Raw genomic sequence first — 21,570 nt, 5'->3', positions numbered from 1 at the left:
TCTACTCATTCTACACCACTCAGTATTTTGTAGACCTTAAACCACAGTCTCACTGCTTCTCATCCTTTGAAGTCCACTCCATCCGTCTATTCTACCCGTTGCCACTCAGAGTGGCAGTCATTTACCGCCCCCCTGATAAATCCCTCCCTTCCTTCCTCACCGACTTCGATGCCTGGCTTTCTGTTTTTCTTGAACCCTCATCTCCATCCCTCATTCTCGGAGACTTCAACAAACACGTTGATGACCTGTCCAACTCTCACGCTTCTCAGTTCCTCACTCTAACATCCTCCTTCAACCTCCAGCTATGTTCCACCACCCCTACTCACCATGATGGCCATTGCCTTGACCTCGTCCTCTCCTCTTCCGGCTCACCCTCCAATTTCCACACCTCAGCTCTTCCTCTCTCTGATCATCACCTGATCACCTTCACACTTCTTCACCCTCCCCCTCAGCCCCGCCCAACATTAACCACTACTTCCAGGAATCTCCAGACTATTGACCCTCCCACCTTATCATCTAGTATTTCTAATCTCCTCCCCTCCATCATGTCCTCCGAGTCTGTTGACGAGGCTGTCTCCGCTTACAATGCCACTCTCTCCTCTGCTCTGGACACCCTTGCACCATCCACCTCCCGTCCCACAAGGCGTACTAATCCCCAGCCCTGGCTGACCCCTTGCATCCGTTACCTTCGCTCCTGCGCCCGATCTGCTGAACGCCTCTGGAGGAAATCTCGCACCCATTCAGATTTCCTTCACTACAAATTCATGCTATCCTCCTTCCAGTCCTCACTATTCCTTGCCAAACAGGACTATTACACCCAATTGACTAATTCTCTCAGCTCTAACCCTCGTCGTCTCTTCGCCACCCTTAACTCCCTCCTCAAAGTGCCCTCCACTCCCACCCCCCCCGTCACTCTCTCCTCAATCACTGGCTGACTACTTCCGCGACAAGGTGCAAAAGATCAACCTTGAGTTCACTACCAAGCCACCTCCTCCTCTTCACCCTTCAACCCTCTCCCTCAACCAACCAACCCAGACCTCCTTCTCCTCCTTTCCTGATATCTCCAAGGAGGAAACCGCCCACCTTCTTTCCTCCTCAAAATGCACCACTTGTTCCTCTGATCCCATCCCCACCAACTTACTTAACACCATCTCTCCTACTATCACCCCCTCCATCTGTCATATCCTCAACCTCTCTCTCTCCACTGCAACTGTCCCCGACACCTTCAAGCATGCTGTAGTCACGCCACTCCTCAAAAAACCATCACTAGACCCTACCTGTCCCTCCAACTACCGCCCCATCTCCCTCCTACCCTTCCTCTCCAAGACACTTGAGCGCGCAGTCCACAGCCGCTGCCTTGATTTTCTCTCCTCTCATGCCATCCTTGATCCGCTTCAATCCGGTTTTCGCCCTCTTCACTCAACAGAAACAGCACTTTCTAAAGTCTGTAATGACCTGTTCCTTGCCAAATCCAGAGGCCACTATTCCATCCTCATCCTCCTGGATCTATCCGCCGCTTTTGACACTGTCAATCATGACTTACTTCTTGCCACACTGTCCTCATTTGGGTTCCAGGGCTCTGTCCTCTCCTGGTTCTCCTCCTATCTCTCCCACCGCACCTTCAAAGTTCACTCTCATGGATCTTCCTCCACCCCCATCCCCTTATCTGTTGGTGTTCCCCAGGGATCGGTCCTTGGACCCCTTCTCTTCTCAATCTACACCTCTTCCCTGGGCTCCCTGATCTCATCTCATGGTTTCCAGTATCATCTCTATGCTGATGACACCCAACTGTATCTCTCCACACCAGACATCACCGCGGAGACCCAGGCAAAGGTATCGGCCTGCTTATCCGACATTGCTGCCTGGATGTCCAACCGCCACCTGAAACTGAACATGTCCAAGACCGAGCTTATCGTCTTTCCACCAAAACCCACTTCTCCTCTTCCTCCACTTTCTATCTCAGTTGATAACACCCTCATCCTCCCCGTCTCATCTGCCCGCAACCTCGGAGTCATCTTTGACTCCTCTCTCTCCTTCTCTGCGCATATCCACCAGATAGCCAAGACCTGTCGCTTCTTCCTCTTTAACATCAGCAAAATTCGCCCTTTCCTCTCTGAACACACCACCCGAACTCTCGTCCACGCTCTCATTACCTCTCGCCTGGACTACTGCAACTTACTCCTCACCGGCCTCCCACTTAGCCATCTATCCCCCCTTCAGTCTGTTCAGAACTCTGCTGCACGTCTCATATTCCGCCAGAACCGATATACTCATATCACCCCTCTCCTCAGGTCACTTCACTGGCTTCCGATCAGATACCGCATTCAATTCAAGCTTCTCCTTCTTACCTACAAATGCACTCAGTCTGCTGCCCCTCACTACCTCTCTACCCTCATCTCCCCTTACGTTCCCGCCCGTAACCTCCGTTCACAGGATAAATCCCTCCTCTCAGTACCCTTCTCCACCACCGCCAACTCCAGGCTCCGCTCATTCTGCCTCACCTCACCCTATGCTTGGAACAACCTTCCTGAACCCTTACGCCAAGCCCCCTCCCTGCCCGTCTTCAAGTCTTTGCTTAAAGCCCACCTCTTCAATGCTGCGTTCGGCACCTAACCCTTACCGTTCAGTGAATCCAGACTGCCCCAATTTGACTGCCCCTATCGGACCGACCGTTCACTTGTCTATTAGATTGTAAGCTCTTTGAGCAGGGACTGTCTCTCTTTGTTAAATTGTACAGCGCTGCGTAACCCTAGTAGCGCTCTAGAAATGTTAAGTAGTAGTATCAGTCTCTTTTCTAAGCAGAAGAGCCCTAACCTCTTTAGCCTTTCCTCATATGAGAGGAGTTCCATCCCCTTTATCATTTTGGTTGCTCTTCTTTGAACCTTTTATAATTCTGCTATATCTTTTCTGAAATACGGCAACATAAGGTGTGGTCGTACCATGGAGCGATACAGAAGCATTATAGTATTTTCGGTCTTATTCACCATCCCTTTCCTGTTGTCTTATTATTCTCTTTTTATTCTTCCTCTTTCCAAAGAAAGATTTACCCCCTGCCTTTAGTGTCTGAGCAATATACTCCGACATTTGAGGCTTTGCCTATTTAACTGCTTTGTCTGCCTCTCTCTCTCTCTTGATTCCATTTCTATTTTCTAACCACTATTTTTGTTGATATTAATTTTTTTCCTCCTGTTTTGGTAAACTGGTCTTTTCATTCTGTTCCCCTTAGTGACATACCCACACAAAAGATTTGTCCAAGGACTAAACCCCATACCCCCACCCTACTGACAAAGAGCACAGAAATGGCACCCTAGAAAAAGGAAGGGATCTACTAGAAAGTGCAAGCAAGTGAGCGAGAGTGTTTTCTGCACTAAAAATCATCTAAAGAGCAGGAGCTCTCACACAGTAACAGAGGGGCTCATTTTCAAAGCACTTAGACTTACCAAGATCCATAGATTACTGTGTAACATTTTAAGTCTGTGCTTTGAAAATACGCCTCAAAGTAACATAGTACTCACCATCCTCCTGGAAGATTCCATCCTTCACCAGCTTGAATGAAATGAAGACAGCGCCCTCTTCCTGCAGTGCTTTGGAATGAGGGGGCATGGATCCTGGGGTTATCCCACCAATATCTGCATGATGCCCACGGCTTGCCACAAAGAAGACTGGTCTGGGAACTTCCTTGCGAAATACCTGCCCCACCCCAGGGAAAGAAAGCTTTTTAATATACAGAGGAAACAAAAAGAGCAGAGTGCCATAATGCAGCAGTGAGCTGAGTGTACTGAACAGCAGCTTAACGGAGCTGTTTACCAAAGGCAATTTGCCCACAGATTTCCCTCTTGGGGGAAGTGGCCATGCTAGAGAACTTTAGTTGTGAAATTACAGAAGCTGATCATCTTGTTTCTTATTTTGAGCCAATAGTTGGCTTTTTGGCACTTCCAGAGCAAACCGAAACCAGGGCTCAGATCTAGCACCCTGAGTCTTCATTCCCAGCTACACAGGGAGCAAAGTACATGGGTTAAATCTGTGACAAGCAGGCATGGGAATTTGAAAATGAAACCTCTGTGCTCTCACACACTTTCCCCGCAGATGTCCTGGGACAAATTCCAAAAGGGCCTTTTTCTGCAGTTAAACACCAGTTTACCCATGGAAATCCCTTTGAAAATTATCCCCACAGTGACTTGTCCTGAGTCATTCACACAGAATCTGTGACCGAGCCGAGACTGGAACTGAGGCACAGTGAGAAGCAGGACTTGAACATCAATGTTCTAACCAGCAAAGGAGACGATCTACATAAAGTCAGTGATAAATCCATATGAGAGGAGGCAAGTGAGGTAGCCAAGGGAGGAGGATAGGGAAGAACTTACTGGGGTAATAACGGTGAGGTCTGGGAGATGGCTGCCACCAGCACAAGGATGATTACTTAGGATCACATCCCCTTCTTTCAGGTCATCACCGAGGTTACGGATCTGAAATTAAAGACAGAGGGCAAATACAACGGAACTTGTTTAAGAGCTCCGTGTGATCCTAGGATTAACTCCAGTACAAACATAGATTGTCTATTTACACCTGCTCCAGGGCCTGTAAGGTAGGTGCAATTTCTGACACTTAAGCTAGTAGGCAATTACTTACCCCTGTTAAACCAGGCACTCTGTTATAAAGTTATCCTCTCTATGGCTATAATACAGACCTTGCTGCTCTTCATCCTATTGATTTATCCCAAACACCAGATAAAGTCCCCATGCTCTCTCTTCCTAATCTGGGAATGAAGGTCCATGAGATGAAGGCTCCAATTTGATTACTGAGAATCATACAAATCTTCTCTAAACATACCTGAAATTGGACGGTCTCCTGCATGGCCCCAAGATGCACGGGGATATGGGGTGCATTGGACACCAATCCTCCATCTGGCCCAAACAGGGCACAAGAGAAGTCCAACCTCTCTTTGATGTTGGTAGAAATAGCGGTTCTCTGCAGAATCCGGCCCATTTGTTCTGTCAGTAGAGGAGAACAGCCAGAGGTGAACTACTGAGACTCCAAAATAATGAAACTTAAAGTTAATGTAGTACAAAACAGTCCAGAATACCTAGAACGGGCAGCAGGGACATTAGGGTTTGATTACAGTGAGTCTAGAAGACACTCAACATCTACCAAATATGGAACAGAATGGGTTTTCCTTGTATGCCAAGAGCTGTGAAGACAGCTCCTCATGGATCAAACATCTCATGTTGTAATAGAAGATTTATGGAGGTATAACTACAGCACAGTATCCCACACCTCTATTTGAGTCCTGTTGTGCTTGGACTGAAAGAGAATGCATCTTTTCCTGGTTCATCTGAGGATTCTCCATTTGTAACAACCAGCTGACAAAGAGATAGCATCACCCAATCAGGTAAAAGCAAGACACTGGGAACTGGAAGGAACTGAGGGCAAGATGCACTAAACTAAACGAGGCTTTAACGAGCCTTTAACGAACAGTTTTCCTACCCTGGCATGCATTAAAGCCCAATTTCCGACGACGGTAGCAGCAAACGAAAACGGAATGCAGAGAGGAAATTGTGTAGAAACCCTATTGAAATGAGATGCACTAAAGTTTTCCGCTTGCCCTAACGCAGGAAAACTACAGGAAAGTTAACGAGAGTCTGTACCTCTTCGTTGGAGCTGCCCGGCTAAAACTTAAATGTAAAAACAAACAAAAATAAAATCGCGAAGGGGGCAAAAACGCTTGTCAGGAACGTCCTTTATTAACGCCCGAGGTCGCCGCTGCTCCCCACTCCCCCTGCATTAAAATCCAAATGCAAAAAAAAAAGGATCTGGAGGGGGCAAAGGCGCTCGTCAGGAGCATCCTTTATGGACGGCCTTGCCCCCCCCCCCGCCACGCCCGAGGTCGCCGCTGCTCCCCGCTTCCCCCTGCATTAAAAATCAAAACTTTAGGCTGCCCCGGCCCCTCCCTTCCTCTCTTTCTCCCCAGCTCTGCCTCCCGCCATCCTCCGCCCCCGTGCCCCGCCCCCCCTGAGGTCGTCGCCGCGGCTCCCCCCCTCCACCGGGCCCCCCTCCATCTTACCAGGTCCGTGCAGCGCCTCTCACCTCTGTGTGAAGGCGCTGCACGGGCAAGAACAGCTGATCACCTCTTCGCCGAGTCTTTGGACGTCCCTCCTTTCCTCGTGGGCCCGCCCTCGTCTGACATAAGTAACCTACGTAGGTTACTTACGTCAGACGAGGGCGGACCCAGAAGGAAAGGAGGGACCTCCGAAGACTCGGCGAAGAGGCGATCAGCTGTTCTTGCCCATGCAGCGCCTTCACACAGAGGTGAGAGGCACTGCGTGGGCCCGGTAAGACGGAGGGGGGCCAGATGAAAGGGGGGAGCCGTGGGGGCGGGGCACGGGAGAAAGAGAGGAAGGGAGGGGGGCCGGGGCAGCCTAAAGTTTTGATTTTTAATGCAGGGGGAAGCGGGGAGCAGCGGTGACCTCGGGCAGGGCGGGGGGGGGGGGGCAAGGCCGTCCATAAGGGATGTGTTCGGCTGCCGAAAAAGATCCTGGGTAGGGAGGGAAGTGGAGGAAGAGAGAGGGGGATCTCTTCCTCCCCGCAGCCTGTCCCGATCCTGCGATTCTCTGCACTCAAGGCACCGGGTTACGCTTACTCTTCACAGGTCTGGCTCCTGCTGCTCGATCGCTGCGTTTGTGGGGAAATGTACAGGCACATGCAACAAATCTATGATCCGTCCTGGAAGGAAAGAAGGGAGCGATCAGAGAGTGGACCTGTTTTTTTTTACGTTTGTGGCATGCGCAGAGCATCCAGCGTAACGCTTGGCTGCTCTGCGCATGCTTTACGGGCTGATTACCGACGTTTTTAATGAAGGGTTAGTGAATGCAAGTGAGCTGCAACGAGCAGCTCATTTGCATTCCCTTTCCTTCGTGAATAGCCATTCCGTACCGATTCGTTATGGAATTCGGTATGGAACGGCTCTAACGAGGACTTTTGTGCATCTTGCCCTGAATAAATGACAAAACGATATCAGAAAGACCCTTCTTACTGGGAAGGTGGTCAAGCACAGGAAGATATTACCTAAGGAGGTGGTGGAATCGCCATCATTGGAAGCTTCTAAGAAAAAGAGGGACAAACAGCTTCCTAGTCAAGTGCAGGCACAGTGGTTCTTACAGGGATGGACTAGACATCTTGAGCTCCATTCTAGCCCCAACTTTCTAGGATTCCAGATGAACAAACAAATCTGATCAATTTCCACGCACTGGATATTATAAACTAGGATTTTAGCGACATTTTATACAGGAGGTTCATAAATATGCTGAATAGCCTGCGGGTGGGAAACTGGGTTAAAAACCAGTTGAACGACAGGCAACAGAGAGTGGCAGCAATTCAAGAAATGAGAGATTATCAGTGGAGTGCCTCAAGGACTGGTCCTGTCTAGTTTAGTTCAATATTTTCAAAGCAGAGGGGTTGGTAAGAAGGGTTTGGATTTATGCAGAGAGCACTAAGGTCTACAAAGAGATGGACCATCCAAACAGAGTAGTATAAAAGGAGACAGCTAAGGAAATATAAGGAACAAGCAAAGGTTTAACAACTGATATTCGATGCCACAGGGCGTAGTGTCATATATTTCAGGTGTATAAATCAGAAAGGAGGAAGAGATGGAAGAGAAAGATATTGATTTCATGTGATAACTACACTGGATGATCTCAAGGTAGTAGAAAAGGGACACGGCAGCAGTCAACAGCCAAAAGGTATAACCAACAGGTGATAACGCCTCTATATTTAAGAGCAAATCTGGAATATTATGTCCACTCCAGAGACTATACGCCTGAAACTATAGTTCACATGGATTAGGTCCAACGATCTATAAGAAATAAAATATAAGGACTACATTCAATAATGAAACTGCTCACAAGCAATTCTGTAACTAGACCCCCGCGATTACGTGCCTTATGCATATAAATACTGGGACAATTAGCCCTGTGCTAGTCTACAAGGGCACACGAATGCTACGGAGTGCAACTGTATGGGGGCTGTTCTTACAGAATAGTGTAAATTATGCGCCCTTACAAAATTTAAGCACCAACAGTTACATCAGCACGATCACTGGTTTAACTGCTGATGAGTAAATACTGGCCACACAAATGATGGCTCATGGTAGTACTCTAATAGAATCTAGGGGCCCAGATGCCATTATATAATAGGTGTGAACCATGTGGCACCAGGGCACTTTAATAGGAGGTGCCTAGTTATAGAATTTCCCCTAATCTGGCCAAGCCTGCAGGTAGCCTAATGGTTAGAGCAGTCAGCTGAGAACCAAAGAGTCAGGCTCAAATCCCACTATGGCTCCTTGTGATCCTGGGCAAGTCACTTAACCCTCCATTGCCTCAGGTACAAAATTAGATTTTAAGTCCTCCAGGACAGAAAAATATCTAGTCTACCTGAATGTAAACCACTTTGATGGCTTGCAAGTGGTACAAGAAATTAAATAAATACAAGCCAAGCTACACTACAATCTTATAAAGAAACTAAGGTGTCTAACACTGATGTTATCCACCTGGGAACAAATGACCTGGCCAATAATACGCAACTTGCAACGCACAGAGCTTTTCAGGAGCTGGGGGAGAGGTTAAAACCTTTGGTACATACAGTAGTTTTTTCTGAAGTACTACCTACTTTTGGAAAGAGACAGAAAAGTTTACAAAATACCGAGAATTTCAATAGCAAGCATTATATCTAACTACCGCCCTGTTGCAACAATCCCGTTGTTAGTCAAGACTATGGAAAGCATGGTCAATATGCAGCTCACTGATTATTTGGATACATTTTCTATTCTCCATGCCTCCCAATCCGGGTTCCGGTCTCAACATAGTACCAAGATGGTACTGGTTACACTCCTATCCAACTTCAAGAAGGAAATATCAATTGGGAAAACATCTTACTGGTGCAATTTGATATGTCCAGCGATTTTGACATGGTTGACCACAGCCTCCTTCTTACTTTATTAGCTGAATTCGGTGTTGGAGGTAATGTTTTAGAATGGTTTAGAGGATTTCTCTCATTTCGATCCTATCAGGTTAAAGTCCATTCTTCTATTTCGCCACCTTGGAGATCTCAATGTGGAGTTCCTCAGGGCTCCCCCCTATCACCAACCCTGTTTAACATTATGATGACTCCACTTTCAACGGCCTTATCCAACCATGGCCTGAACCCTTACATCTATGCAGATGATGTAACTATCTACATTCCCTTCAGATCTTCCTTAACTGAAATCTCAGACACAATTCAGAACAGTTTTGCAATCATGGTCAATTGGGCGAACGCATTTAAGTTCAAGCTTAACAAGGAAAAAACCCCATGCCTCATTCTCTCCTCCCAGTTTAATAAATCTATCCTGAGCTCGGTTGCTGCGCTGGACTATACCCTCCCTATCGCAGATAGCTTGAAGTTGCTTGGTGTCATTCTGGATTCCCACTTGTCTCTCGACCTTCAAGTAACATCTATTATGAAAAGAATGTTCCTCTCCATGCGGTCACTTAAACGCATCAAGCAATTCCTACCGTGTGACCTCTTCCGGACTCTAATCCACTCTCTAGTATTGAGCCATTTCGACTACTGCAATGGGATTTACACCGGCTGCAAAGAACACATCCTAAAGAAACTCCAGTCGGCGCAAAATACGGCAGCAAGATTAATATTTGATAAATCAAGGTTTGACGCAGCAAAACCCTTAGAGAGAGAAACTTCACTGGCTCCTGATAAAAGAGCATATCGAATTCAAAATCTGTGCTCTAATCCACAAGATCGTTTACGGGGAAGCACCAGCTTATATGTTCAGCCTGATTGACCTCCCTTCCAGGAATTCCAAAAAGCCTTCTCGTATCTATCTCACTCTCCACTATCCTAGCTGCAGGAATCTGAGATACAAATTCCTCTTCTCCTCCTCCTTTTGCTTTGTGAGTCCTCGCTACTGGAATGCTCTACCATCTACATTAAAGGAGACTACCAATCACCATCTGTTCAAGAAGTCCATTAAGACTTATCTATGTGATAAATCATACTCCTCTGTTATTTAACTTCCTATCGGCCCTTGTTTGTACCTCCTGTTGTTTGCTCCCCTCCCAAGATGTTCCTTATTCTCTATTCTGACCTTGAATTTGTATGATGTTCTTTTTATAAATGTTGTTAGCCACATAGAGCCCGCCATGGTGGGAATCTGTGGGATATAAATGTTCTAAATAAATAAATAAATAGGTGGCTCAAAGCCTGGTGTCATCAAGAAGGTTTTAGGTACATAGAAGGATGGGGTAATACATGGAAAAACAAAAGACTATATTGTAACGATGGGATGCATCTCACTGTGGCAAGAAAAAAAAATCCTTGGTGAGAAATTCAGAGAATATGTTTCTAGAAAGTGGGAGTGGCATATGGGGGCAGGTCACTTCCAGTGGTCACCCCCAGCTAAAGACAAGATGTGACAGTAGCAAAGAAAGCAATGAAAAAAACAATCTTAGCAAATCACTTCTTACCAACACAGAGGAAATGAGACTAAAGAAAAAACTAGAAGATGAGACTACCACTGATATGTAGGTGGAAAACGATGACCACAAATACTCGCAGCCTCTGATGTTAGAGGCAGACTTTGTTGCTATCACAAAGACATAGTTCAATGATTCCCATGAATGGGATGCAAACATACCTGGCTTCAATGAGAGATTGTGCATACCTTTCAAAGTGCTCTGCTCAGACAAATGGTGACAAGACCCATGAGGAAAGGAGAGACGCTAGATCTTGTGCTTACAAATGGGGAAAGTGTGTCTAATGTCAGAGTGATCATCAATTTGGCTTGATATAACAGCTAAAGTGGAGGGAAGCCACTTAAAACTCAAAGTCCTGAATTTCAAACATGCTGACTTTAGTAAAATGAGGGTGTATCTGAAGAAAGAGCTGATGGGCTCGGAGGACATACAAGAAATGGAAAGGCAGTGGTCCAGGCTGAAAGGAGCTCATGTCTATTATTTATTTTATTGAATTTCTATCCCACATTTTCCCACCTATTGGTAGGTTCAATGTGGCTTACATGGAACAATGGGGGCGATTACAATGTATCAAGTGGGATTAACAGTTCGATGGAGACAGCAAGAGTCTATAGAGGTCTCTCACGGAAGTATTGAGCTGGTTAAAACCTTAGGAGATCCCATGTGGTTTACATGATTCATAGATAGGGGGTTAGAAAGACGGTCGAATAAGATCACAGCAGAGACAAAATAGAGTTGCATCATTGCTCAGGCTGGGTTGTTCTTCCGGTGGACAATGGCAGCATAGTACATATGGTGGGTTGGAATGTAAGTTTTGGAAGGTGTGTTAAGTGTTTCGGTCCGGGGTGGTTGATGTGAGCTTGAGCCTTTTCCATTCCAACTGTCTAGTTTGTGGGTAGATCTGATTGGTCACCTGGATGGTTAGGTTGGTTCGACAGGGAAGTGTTTTATAAATAGGTGGGCCTTTAGGTGTTTTCGGAAGTTTAGGTAGTTGTCTTTCAGTTTTAGGTCTTTAGGAAGTGTGTTCCATTTTTTGGTGCTGATATAGGAAAAACTAGCTGCGAAAGTCGATTTGTATTTGATGTCTTTAAATAATGGGAAGTGAAGGATAAGGTAGGATCTTGCTGATTTGTTTATGCTGCAGTCTGGTAAGTCTATTACGTTGGTCATGTAGCTTGGTGAGAGGCCAAATATTATCCTGTATACCAGTGAGCAGATCTTGAAGGCTATACGGTCCTTGATTGGTAAACAGTGCAGTTGCAGGAGGAGGGGTTTGGCACTGTTGAACCTTGATTTTTCCGAAGATAAGTCTCGCTGCTGTGTTTTGTGCAGGTGAAGGCGGACCTGAGCTGTGCTGGGGATAGAAGTGTCCGCAAGGATAACCCCAGGTGGGTTACAGGCGTTCCATGACAGACCTGGCCTCTTTTCTTGTGGCAGCATGGTGGGATTGTCAGGCTCAGTGCATGGGTGAGGGTCACCATCCACTGAGTGGTTCAGAGTTTTTATCTGTGACCTCCAGACACAGAGCACAGTGAACAAGTGCAGCAGTAACAGGGTCCCTTCCCTGTTTTTTTTTTGTGTTAGGAGATTAGCAGCGTGCTGAAGACAACTGGTAGCTGACCTCAGACATCGGATATGACTGACCTAACACAAGAGAGACCGGATAATCTCAGCGGGGAGGAGCTGCAAGGTCCGCCTGTGCAGATTTCTCCTGGGGGGAGAGCAGACTCCTTGTGGGAAGAGGTCCGGGAGCTGGCAGGGCCGGATGCCACATCAGCTGAAATCTGATGGATCAGGGAACAGAGACAGAGGCTAGAAGCACAAGAAGAGCGGGAATTCTAGCTGCGACATGAAGAGCATGAGTGTGAATTCCAGCTGGAAATGGCTCGTATTCAAAGCTCCCATCCAATACCTGCGCCAAGGCCTGAGGCAGGATCCACAGCCCAGATCAGGAACAACTTGCTTGCACAGTTTGGTAATACCCAAGGCGACACTGATGGATATCTAACTGCCTTTGAAAAAATTTGCTGCCTCAATGACATTCCTCAGGAAGACTGGGTGCGCTATCTGGGAGGAAAGCTCACTAGTGGAGCGCTTGAGGCATTCCAAGGACTGTCCACAGAGACGTGCTCCCAGTTTGAGGAGGTGCGCAAAGCTTTGTTGAATCGTTATGCCATTACCTCCAAGACCTACAGACTAAAGTTCCGGACTTTGCAAAAGGGGGTGGATGATACTCACAGCGAGTTTGTGATCCAGCTAAGATACCAGCATCAGTGGTGGCTCAGTGGAGCAAAGGATAAAATCCTGAAGGACTGCCAAAACCTGATGATCCTGGAGTAGTTTCTTTAGCGTTGTCGTCCAGAGGTGAAGAAGCACGTTCAAGATCACCAGCTCCATACTCCAGAGAAGGCGGTTGAGTTGGCTGACATCTTTCTGGCTAACTGTCCCTGGTTGGCAAAGAGAAGCCATCCTTATCCACAGTAGCTGGGATCTAAGGACAACCAGGGCCCTAAGCCAAGTATCCCTGCAACCTCAGAAACAGTCAGCAAACCCTCCAGTATTCCCCAGAAACCTAAAGACTTTAGGCATGAATGCCCTTGTTACCAGTGTGGGCATACAGGACATTTCAAAGCAAACTGCTCAGATAATCCTAAGCCTGGCTTGAAGAGCACTTCAGTCCTTGCACTAAAGCTGGTGGCTTTTGTGAGTGGCTCCAGTTCCATGAAAGAGGTCTACGCAGTTGCCACAGCACAAAAAGTTATTGGTCATTCATTAAGCAAGGAAGCAGATGGGTCTCCACAATACTACAGCACTCCAGTAACTATGAATTAGACCCAGGCAATTGGGCTTGTGGGCATTGGCTCTAGTATGACTTTGTTATGAACAGAGCTAGTGCTGAAAGATGCTATTCTACCAGGGCGCACTGTGGAGGTTTTGTTAGCCAATGGATCCAGAGAGACTGTACCCACTGCTCGAGTATTTCTGGATTGGGGTACCAACCCTGGATACAGAGAAGTAGGAATAAATGAAATGGTACCAATGCTGTGTGGGACTGACATAGGTCCAGCTCTGTCTTTTTATGATTCTAGATGACCTCCTGAGGTCTTTCCTGGCCCTGTCGTTCTAAAAGTGGTGTACAACTGTTAATAGAAGGAAAGACAAAACAATATACAATACATTCAATTATGAAAGGTAAAAAACAAAGCAAAACAAAAATTAAAAAAATAAAAATAAAAACTAGTTAAAATCTAGCTAGTTGAAGGTATATATAAAAGAACTGTGGGGACTATAAAACAGTGCCAGTTCTCCACCGACCTCAGTCCTGCTCAAATTAAAATGTTTCCAGACCTCATTTAAATTTAGCAAGGGAATCTTTGCCTCTTGTGCTTCTTTCAGACTACTAGATTGACATAGTGAAAAGGAGACTTGTCACACAATGTGGCTAAAATAACACTTATTTAACTCTTGCATCTTCTTGGGCCTCCTATGGAGCTGCAGTGCTGCATGTGTGACCAGTCAATATTTTTCCGCATTAACAATGTAACAAGGTAGGCTGGATAGCGCCACTGTGCAAGGGGAGTCTGCTTTTGTATTTGTGTAAGAAATGAAAAGCTGCAGAGGCTGGGGATGTACAGATGGGGGAAGATCCTGGCTATTGAAATACCCAGTGGTCATCTATTCAGACTGGCACCATGATGGGCCATGAGAGAACACTCTTACTCATACACAAGAGGAATGATTCAGCAGGACCCACAGAGGTACTCTTACCAGATAGTGCTTGCCAGTGCCTGTTTTGTAGGGGGGGGGGGGGAATCACTAACTATGGCTCCACCCCCACAGTAGTCACACCTCTTTTACCAGCCATGGAGCATATAAAAAGGCATCACTGAAAATATGTTCTCCAATTTGCTTTAACCCTGGTCCTGGAGGCACCCCATCCAGTCAGTTTTCAGGATACCCACAATGAATATTCATGAGAAAGATTTGCATACACTGCCTCCACTGCATACTACTACTACATATTTCTATTGTGCTACTAGACGTACACAGCGCTGTACACTTGAACATGAAGAGACAGTCCCTGCTTGACAGAGCTTACAATCTAATTACAAATCTCTCATGAATATTCATTGTGGGTATCCTGAAAACCTGACTGGCTAGGGAGCCTCCAGGAACAGAGCTAGGAACCACCGACTTAGTAGCTTCATTGCGTGCCCCCCCAGTCCTCGTATTTCTGGAAAGAGTAAACAAGCGATTCATGCCTACCCACTCACTCAGTATTTTAGAGACCTCTATCTCTGCTGCACTCTCCTCTCCCTCCCTCTCTCTCTCTCATTCCCCTTCACCACTGGGTCTGGATCCAACATTTCTCCCTCTCTCTCCATCCCATGATCAGACATCTCTCTCTCTGTCCGTCCTTTCCACCTCTGGGTCCAAATCCAAATTTCTCCCTCCCTCCCTTATCAGGGTCCTAGATCCAACATCTCTCCTTATCTCCTCTCCCAGCATGTATCTCTCCCTTCCTTCTGTGCCCAGACTCAAGGATCTTCCTCTTCTGTCTGTAACCCCACCCCCCCTTTTGCACAGCTCACTTAGCTCCCCCTTTTCTCTTACCTGGGTTGGAACCGTCTTCTTCCCTGCCTGGGTTAGAGATCCCTCCCACTCTCAACCTCTCACGAACCTTCTCCCCACCCCAACTCTGAGATCTGGCACCTACCCCACAGTTTATCTTTAAACTTGTTTCTTTCGCACAAGCAGCAGCATTTCAGAGTTTCAGTCTCTTCTCTGCTGCACTCCACCCCCATGATGTAACTTCCTGTTTCCGCAGGGGTGTGGCAGAGAGGAGACTCCAGGGCCGCCACAGGCAACTTTCTCTGAAACGCTGCTGCTGCACAAAAGAAACAAGTTGAAAGAAACTAGGGGGAGCTACCATGGCACCTTTGGCTCCCTTCCACCCCATCCATTCCAAAGCCTATGGACAGGGATCAGGTAAAAAAAAGGTGTTAGTATGCTGAACCGGCACAAAAAAAGCCCTGGTGCTTGCATTCCACCATGACTGGGGATAATCTAGAAACTGTGCTAGGCAATTAGGTAGCAGGGACTGGGAAGGATTGGAGATGGCATGAAATGAGGATCTATGTACCTGCAATACTCATGAAGCGATGGGAGAAGATGGAGAGCTGAATGGCGTCCAGCTCAGGGCCAACAGTGCGAGGTTTCCCACTGCCAATGGAAATCTTCACGTCCCCAAATTCAGTGATCGAAGCTGTACAGTCTGGCTCCACCAGGATAGTGCTGAGGGCAGAGATATAAAGAAGAAAGGATTACGCCACTGACATAGCCATGGGGGGGGGGCTTGAAGGCTTGCCCCCCCCCAATTTGATTTCAGGGCCACCAAGGTCTGCTGGTTTGGCTGGAGGGGTCCCCAAGCCCCGCCAGCAGCAGCTTTCCTGCAGTGATATTTGCCGCCGTATTGCCTGCCCTGCTTTCCCCCTCCCTTGTGCGCATGCTTGTTTTTAGTGCACATGCTCGTTTTACACCTGTGGATTATGCAAACCCACAATACAAAGGACAGGAGACCTGGAGTGAGAAGAGAGGAACAAAGGGAAAAAGAGGGCGTGGAATAGAGGGAGAAACAGACGCGAGGACCAGGGAGCAAGACTATCTTTGCTCTATTACTCTACCTTGGTCCTCGGATTTCCCCCAGTCTCCTTCACCTATTTCAGCTCCAGAATCTCAGCACTCCTAATCTTGCCCTCACCTCACTCTTGCATTGTGCTGCCAGTCTGGCAATGCTAACCCAATCACTCCTTCCAGTAGTCTATGTGGGTCACTAATTAACTGAATGAACCACATAGTGCTTTGTATCTATGGAGTGCTACCTAATTAAATTTGCTGACTGCATGGACTAAGGGAAGAGGGGGGTTAGCAGTGAGACAGTCAGCTTGTTTTTCTGTGTTGTACTCATTCAATGCTTAGAGCTACTCAGGCCTCAAGGTACATACAGGCCAGACTTATGCTAAGCTACAGCTGTCCCAAATAGTATATTTTACTATTCAGCCAAATACAAATAATGGGCATTGAGCTTTATCATAAACAACAGAAGAAGCAATCCTATTTCAGTAGGATTTAGCACAGTAGAGCCCTGGATTATTCATAATCAAATTTAAATCACCATTTGGCTAAATAAAAATAATGTATTTGGGGCCAAATCGAATACGAATATTCGGTACAACCCTAATGCTAACTTCTGCTAATAGGGATGGAAGCTGCTAGAAGCTGCTGAATTTACAGAGTGAATATCAACAATTCTTGTAAGAACTGCTACATTGGTACAATGCTGCAAGGTCACGTCGCTTTATTCTGATTCTCCATAACAACTACAGACAAACTTGCTGATGAACTTAAATTTACCTTGTGAGCTACAGTGGGCATTTTCAGAATTGATTTGATTGTTAACTGAGCTTACCTGTGTCCTAGAAACTTTCTGATAAAAACTGTGGACTCTATTATATCTCTTTAAAAAAAAAAAAAATAACCTGTCCTTTCACTTGCAGAGGATCTATCCTCTCAAACTTTCTATCCTATTGCCTATAACTTACAATTGTTGTTGCATTGTGATTTCATAATTTTATGCTGGTAGTTTCTTAATTGAACTGTGTTGAACTTCTGTGCCAGTGATTTCATATTTTTATGGTGCAATTGTCTTAAAGGTGCTCTCTAGAACTGTGTTTTGAACCTGTGCCAAGTGACTTAATCCAATCAACTTGGTTATATAGAATTTGGTGTCTCTGGTTCCGGTGTCTGTCTTTTTAAAATTTTTTTATTTATAACCATTTAAATTTTTACAAGCGATAAAACAACTTGCTGGAAATACAGAGAAAGTAATATGTAGGAATTATTTCAGTCAGGTAATTCTATTCTCTTCCTTAGACCACTAAATAGGGACAGTGAAACAAGATAAGGAGATCAATTAAACAGTAAACAGAAAACAAAAACGTGGTATTAACCTGATTATCCCCAGATATTACTCGTCTAATTCATTATTCCACATTGATCATCTGGTTGGCTTCTTCAAGGCCAATATGGTGTATAGTCAAATCATTTCATTGAAAACATACTTATTGTCCAATATTAGTTAGAAATAATATATCTGATTACATTCTTTCTCTTTTAAAAACCAGAAGTTATTTAACAATACATATACTTAAGTCTCTAATTCAAATCTCACTGATTAAAGTAATCCCAGTTTTCACAGGCTTCACTCCTTTTAAAGTAATAATTTGAGGAAATATTTCAAGGAAAACTTTAGGAGTCATACCTGGAACTCTGGGAAAAACAATAATCTCGATATTAATCATCTATAATAATATTCATTTTATTATTCAAAATTTCTGGTCTATTATCATAACCACTTCTTGCTCATGTAGAATCATTTGTTATATCAATTTTTTACTCTCAAAGGGTTCAGTTGAATTGTCCATTTAACTCTCTAATAAAATTATATCTGAAACAAAATTATTTACTGCTGGTGTCTGTCTGAAAGGTGTGTTTATTAGAATTGGGGTTTGACTCTTCAGTGCTAGAGACTTAATTCAATCAATTTGGTTACATAGCACCTATGGGCAGATGATCAAAAGCAAACGCCGGCGCTAGAGGCTGCTAGCGCCATACTAGCGCCAGCGTTTGCTACCGTCCCATGATCAGACCCCTCGAGCGCGTGAAACAACCTCGAGCGCATGACTCATACCTTGGGAGGAGGGGCAATTTGTATACAGTTGTGCGGTAAAAGAAAAAAACAAAACTTAAGTTTACCTTGTGAGCTGTGAGCTACGCTGGGCATTTTCAGAACTGGTTTGATTGTTAACTGAGGTTACCTGTGTCCTAGTCCCACCCACCTACCCCTAGGTGAACTCCCTTTATATAGAGCAATCAAGGGACAAGTATCTTCATTTCACCATAATTGGACAATCTTATTCCTTGTTATCCCCTATCATAGTTAACCTCTTTTTTACACTTGTGAATCACATCAAAATGTCCTTTATTCAGTGCAATACATGTTATGCTTTCATCCTAAGGCAAACTATCTGGAGCCTTGGAGCTTGTCCCATCTGTCTCCAATTATCAGCTTTGAAAGATGAGATCAACAAACTCAAGAAAGAATTAGCTACAACTAAAAAAGCATCCAGGATTACTCAATTCCCTGCCAATTTACCACCACCACTGCCACAGAGAATGCAACAACAGAGGAATACATGGGTCACAGTAGGCTCAGGCAGACTAAGATCTGTGACACAGAAGCTCTCACCTTCCCAACCTTTGCCCCTGTCAAATTCTTTTGCTGCGCTGCATCATTATGATGCTGAAAAAGAAGTACTGTGGTGGAACCAGAGGCTATGAAAGTAGCACAACCCAAGTAACATCCCCCAAACAATGACGGATTGGTGAAAAGCAGAAAACTCTTACTCCTCAGAGACTCCATTATCAGAGGCATTAACTTAGGAACACAGTTCAAGAGTTCCAACCTAGTGAAATGCCTTCCAGGATCATCAGCTACCAGATGTACCAACCAAATACTGAAAGTGATCCGAGAAGAGAGCAAAGCTTCAAATACTGATGTTGTAATTCACCTGGGGACAAATGACCTGGCCAACAATAACAAGTTTACAGCACAGAGAGCGTTTCAGAAGCTAGGGGAGGGACTGAAATCTTTGACTCGGACTGTAGATTTTTCTGAAGTAATTCCCACGTGGGGAAAGGGAGAGGAAAGACTACGCAAAACAGTGGAGTTCAATAAGTGGCTTGAGTCTTGGTGTAAAGAAGAAGGTTTTGGTTACATAGGAGCGTGGGGTAATACGTGGGAAAATAACAGGCTGTACTGTAATGACGGGCTACATCTTTCTGTGACGGGAAAAAGGATCCTTGGGGAGAAATTCAGACAGTATGTTTCTAGACATTTAAACTAGAAGGCAGGGGTGAGAAAAGGAAACAAAGGGAATTCCGAAAGTCACCCCCAGAATAAATTTGATGGCAGAGGGAAAGGTCATCTAAATATAGAAAACCACCTAAACTCACTATGCAGATGGAAAGCAATGAGCACAAATGCTCGTAGTCTAGATAAAAAGGTTCAAGACTTGCAAGCCCTAATGTTTGAAGAAAACTTGGATATTGTTGCTATTACAGAGATGTGGTTCAATGATTCCCATGAATGGGATGTGACTGTACTGAGCTATAATCATTTTAGGAAGGATAGAGAGGGCTGAAGGGGTGGAGTGGTGCTGTATGTGAGAGACAATATCAGAGCGGCTGAAATGCGGGGAACCTGGAGATAGGAAGAAGCTTTATGGATCGTCCTGGAAAGAGAAGATGGAACCTGGGAACAACAAAGGGATATTGGTTTTAACATGGGTGTTGAGAACACACGAGCACTACACTAGGGTGAAATGTGATAGGCAGCAGCACAGCCAGCCCTTGGCACTGAACAAGACACGCCTGAAGTTAAGTGATTATAATCATCATTTAGAATCTAATATTAATTGTTCAAAGAGAGAGACTCACTTAACAAGATGGAAGAAAGGCAGGCACAGTGCTGTGATGTTGAAGGGCTGTTATGCTAGCAAGCCATGTTATGGCATAGAAGCACAATAGCAATACTGAGCACTGCATATAAAAATTAATAAAAATTAACCAGATATAATTGTTTTATAGTGATATCTGGTGTTAAAGATACATTAGTAATTGACAGATAAACACCAGTTACAGGGATTGGAGCCCAAAAGTTAAACAGAGATACAAATTAAGGTCACATATACATATAAAATAGCACATATGAGTTTATCTTTTTGGGCAGACTGGATGGACCATACAGGTCTTTCTCTGCCGTCATCTACTATGTTAGTGAATGATACATACCTGTAGCAGGTGTTCTCCGAGGACAGCAGGCTGATTGTTCTCACGACTGGCTGCTTGTTCTCACGACTGGGTGACGTCCGCGGCAGCCCCCACCAACCGGAAAAAAGCTTCGCGGGACGGTCGGCACGCAGGGCACGCCCACCGCGCATGCGCGGCCGTCTTCCCGCCCGTGCGCGACCGCTCCCGCCAGTTGAATGACTAGCAAAAGATGAAACACACAACTCCAAAGGGGAGGAGGGAGGGTAGGTGAGAACAATCAGCCTGCTGTCCTCGGAGAACACCTGCTACAGGTATGTATCATTCACTTTCTCCGAGGACAAGCAGGCTGCTTGTTCTCACGACTGGGGTATCCCTAGCTCTCAGGCTCACTCAAAACAAGAACCCAGGTCAATTGAACCTCGCAACGGCGAGGGTACAACAGAAATTGACCTACGAAGAACAACTAACTGAGAGTGCAGCCTGACCAGAATAAATTCGGGTCCTGGAGGGTGGAGTTGGATTTACACCCCAAACAGATTCTGCAGCACCGACTGCCCGAACCGACTGTCGCGTCGGGTATCCTGCTGGAGGCAGTAATGAGATGTGAATGTGTGGACAGATGACCACGTCGCAGCCTTGCAGATCTCTTCAATAGTGGCTGACTTCAAGTGGGCCACCGACGCTGCCATGGCTCTGACACTATGAGCCGTGACATGACCCTCAAGAGTCAGCCCAGCCTGGGCGTAAGTGAAGGAAATGCAATCTGCTAGCCAATTGGAGATGGTGCGTTTCCCGACAGCGACCCCTAGCCTGTTAGGGTCGAAAGAAATAAACAATTGGGCGGACTGTCTGTTGGGCTGTGTCCGCTCCAAGTAGAAGGCCAATGCTCTCTTGCAGTCCAATGTGTGCAACTGACGTTCAGCAGGGCGGGTATGCGGCCTGGGAAAGAATGTTGGCAAGACAATTGACTGGTTAAGATGGAACTCCGACACCACCTTCGGCAGGAACTTTGGGTGGGTACGGAGCACTACTCTGTTGTGTTGAAATTTGGTATATGGAGCATGAGCTACTAGGGCTTGAAGCTCACTGACCCTACGAGCGGAAGTAACTGCCACCAAGAAAATGACCTTCCAGGTCAAGTACTTCAGATGGCAGG

At 45.7% G+C, this 21,570-nt stretch overlaps 1 protein-coding gene across 1 annotated transcript in view; it reads right to left on the bottom strand.

Annotated features, from left to right (window-relative positions):
• Positions 1-21,570, bottom strand: part of OPLAH (5-oxoprolinase, ATP-hydrolysing) — a 161,582-nt gene that overhangs the window by 43,416 nt on the left and 96,596 nt on the right. Inside the window, exons 17-20 of the mRNA XM_030220113.1 lie at positions 15,667-15,818; positions 4,831-4,991; positions 4,365-4,466; positions 3,516-3,690 (exon numbers count right to left, since the gene is read on the bottom strand). Coding sequence (XP_030075973.1) covers positions 3,516-3,690; positions 4,365-4,466; positions 4,831-4,991; positions 15,667-15,818 — 590 coding nt within the window. The remainder of the gene's footprint in view (positions 1-3,515; positions 3,691-4,364; positions 4,467-4,830; positions 4,992-15,666; positions 15,819-21,570) is intronic.

This window comes from Microcaecilia unicolor, chromosome 1 (assembly GCF_901765095.1).
Source record: "Microcaecilia unicolor chromosome 1, aMicUni1.1, whole genome shotgun sequence".
NCBI lineage: Eukaryota > Metazoa > Chordata > Amphibia > Gymnophiona > Siphonopidae > Microcaecilia > Microcaecilia unicolor.
This window is presented reverse-complemented; position numbering and strand designations above follow the sequence as displayed.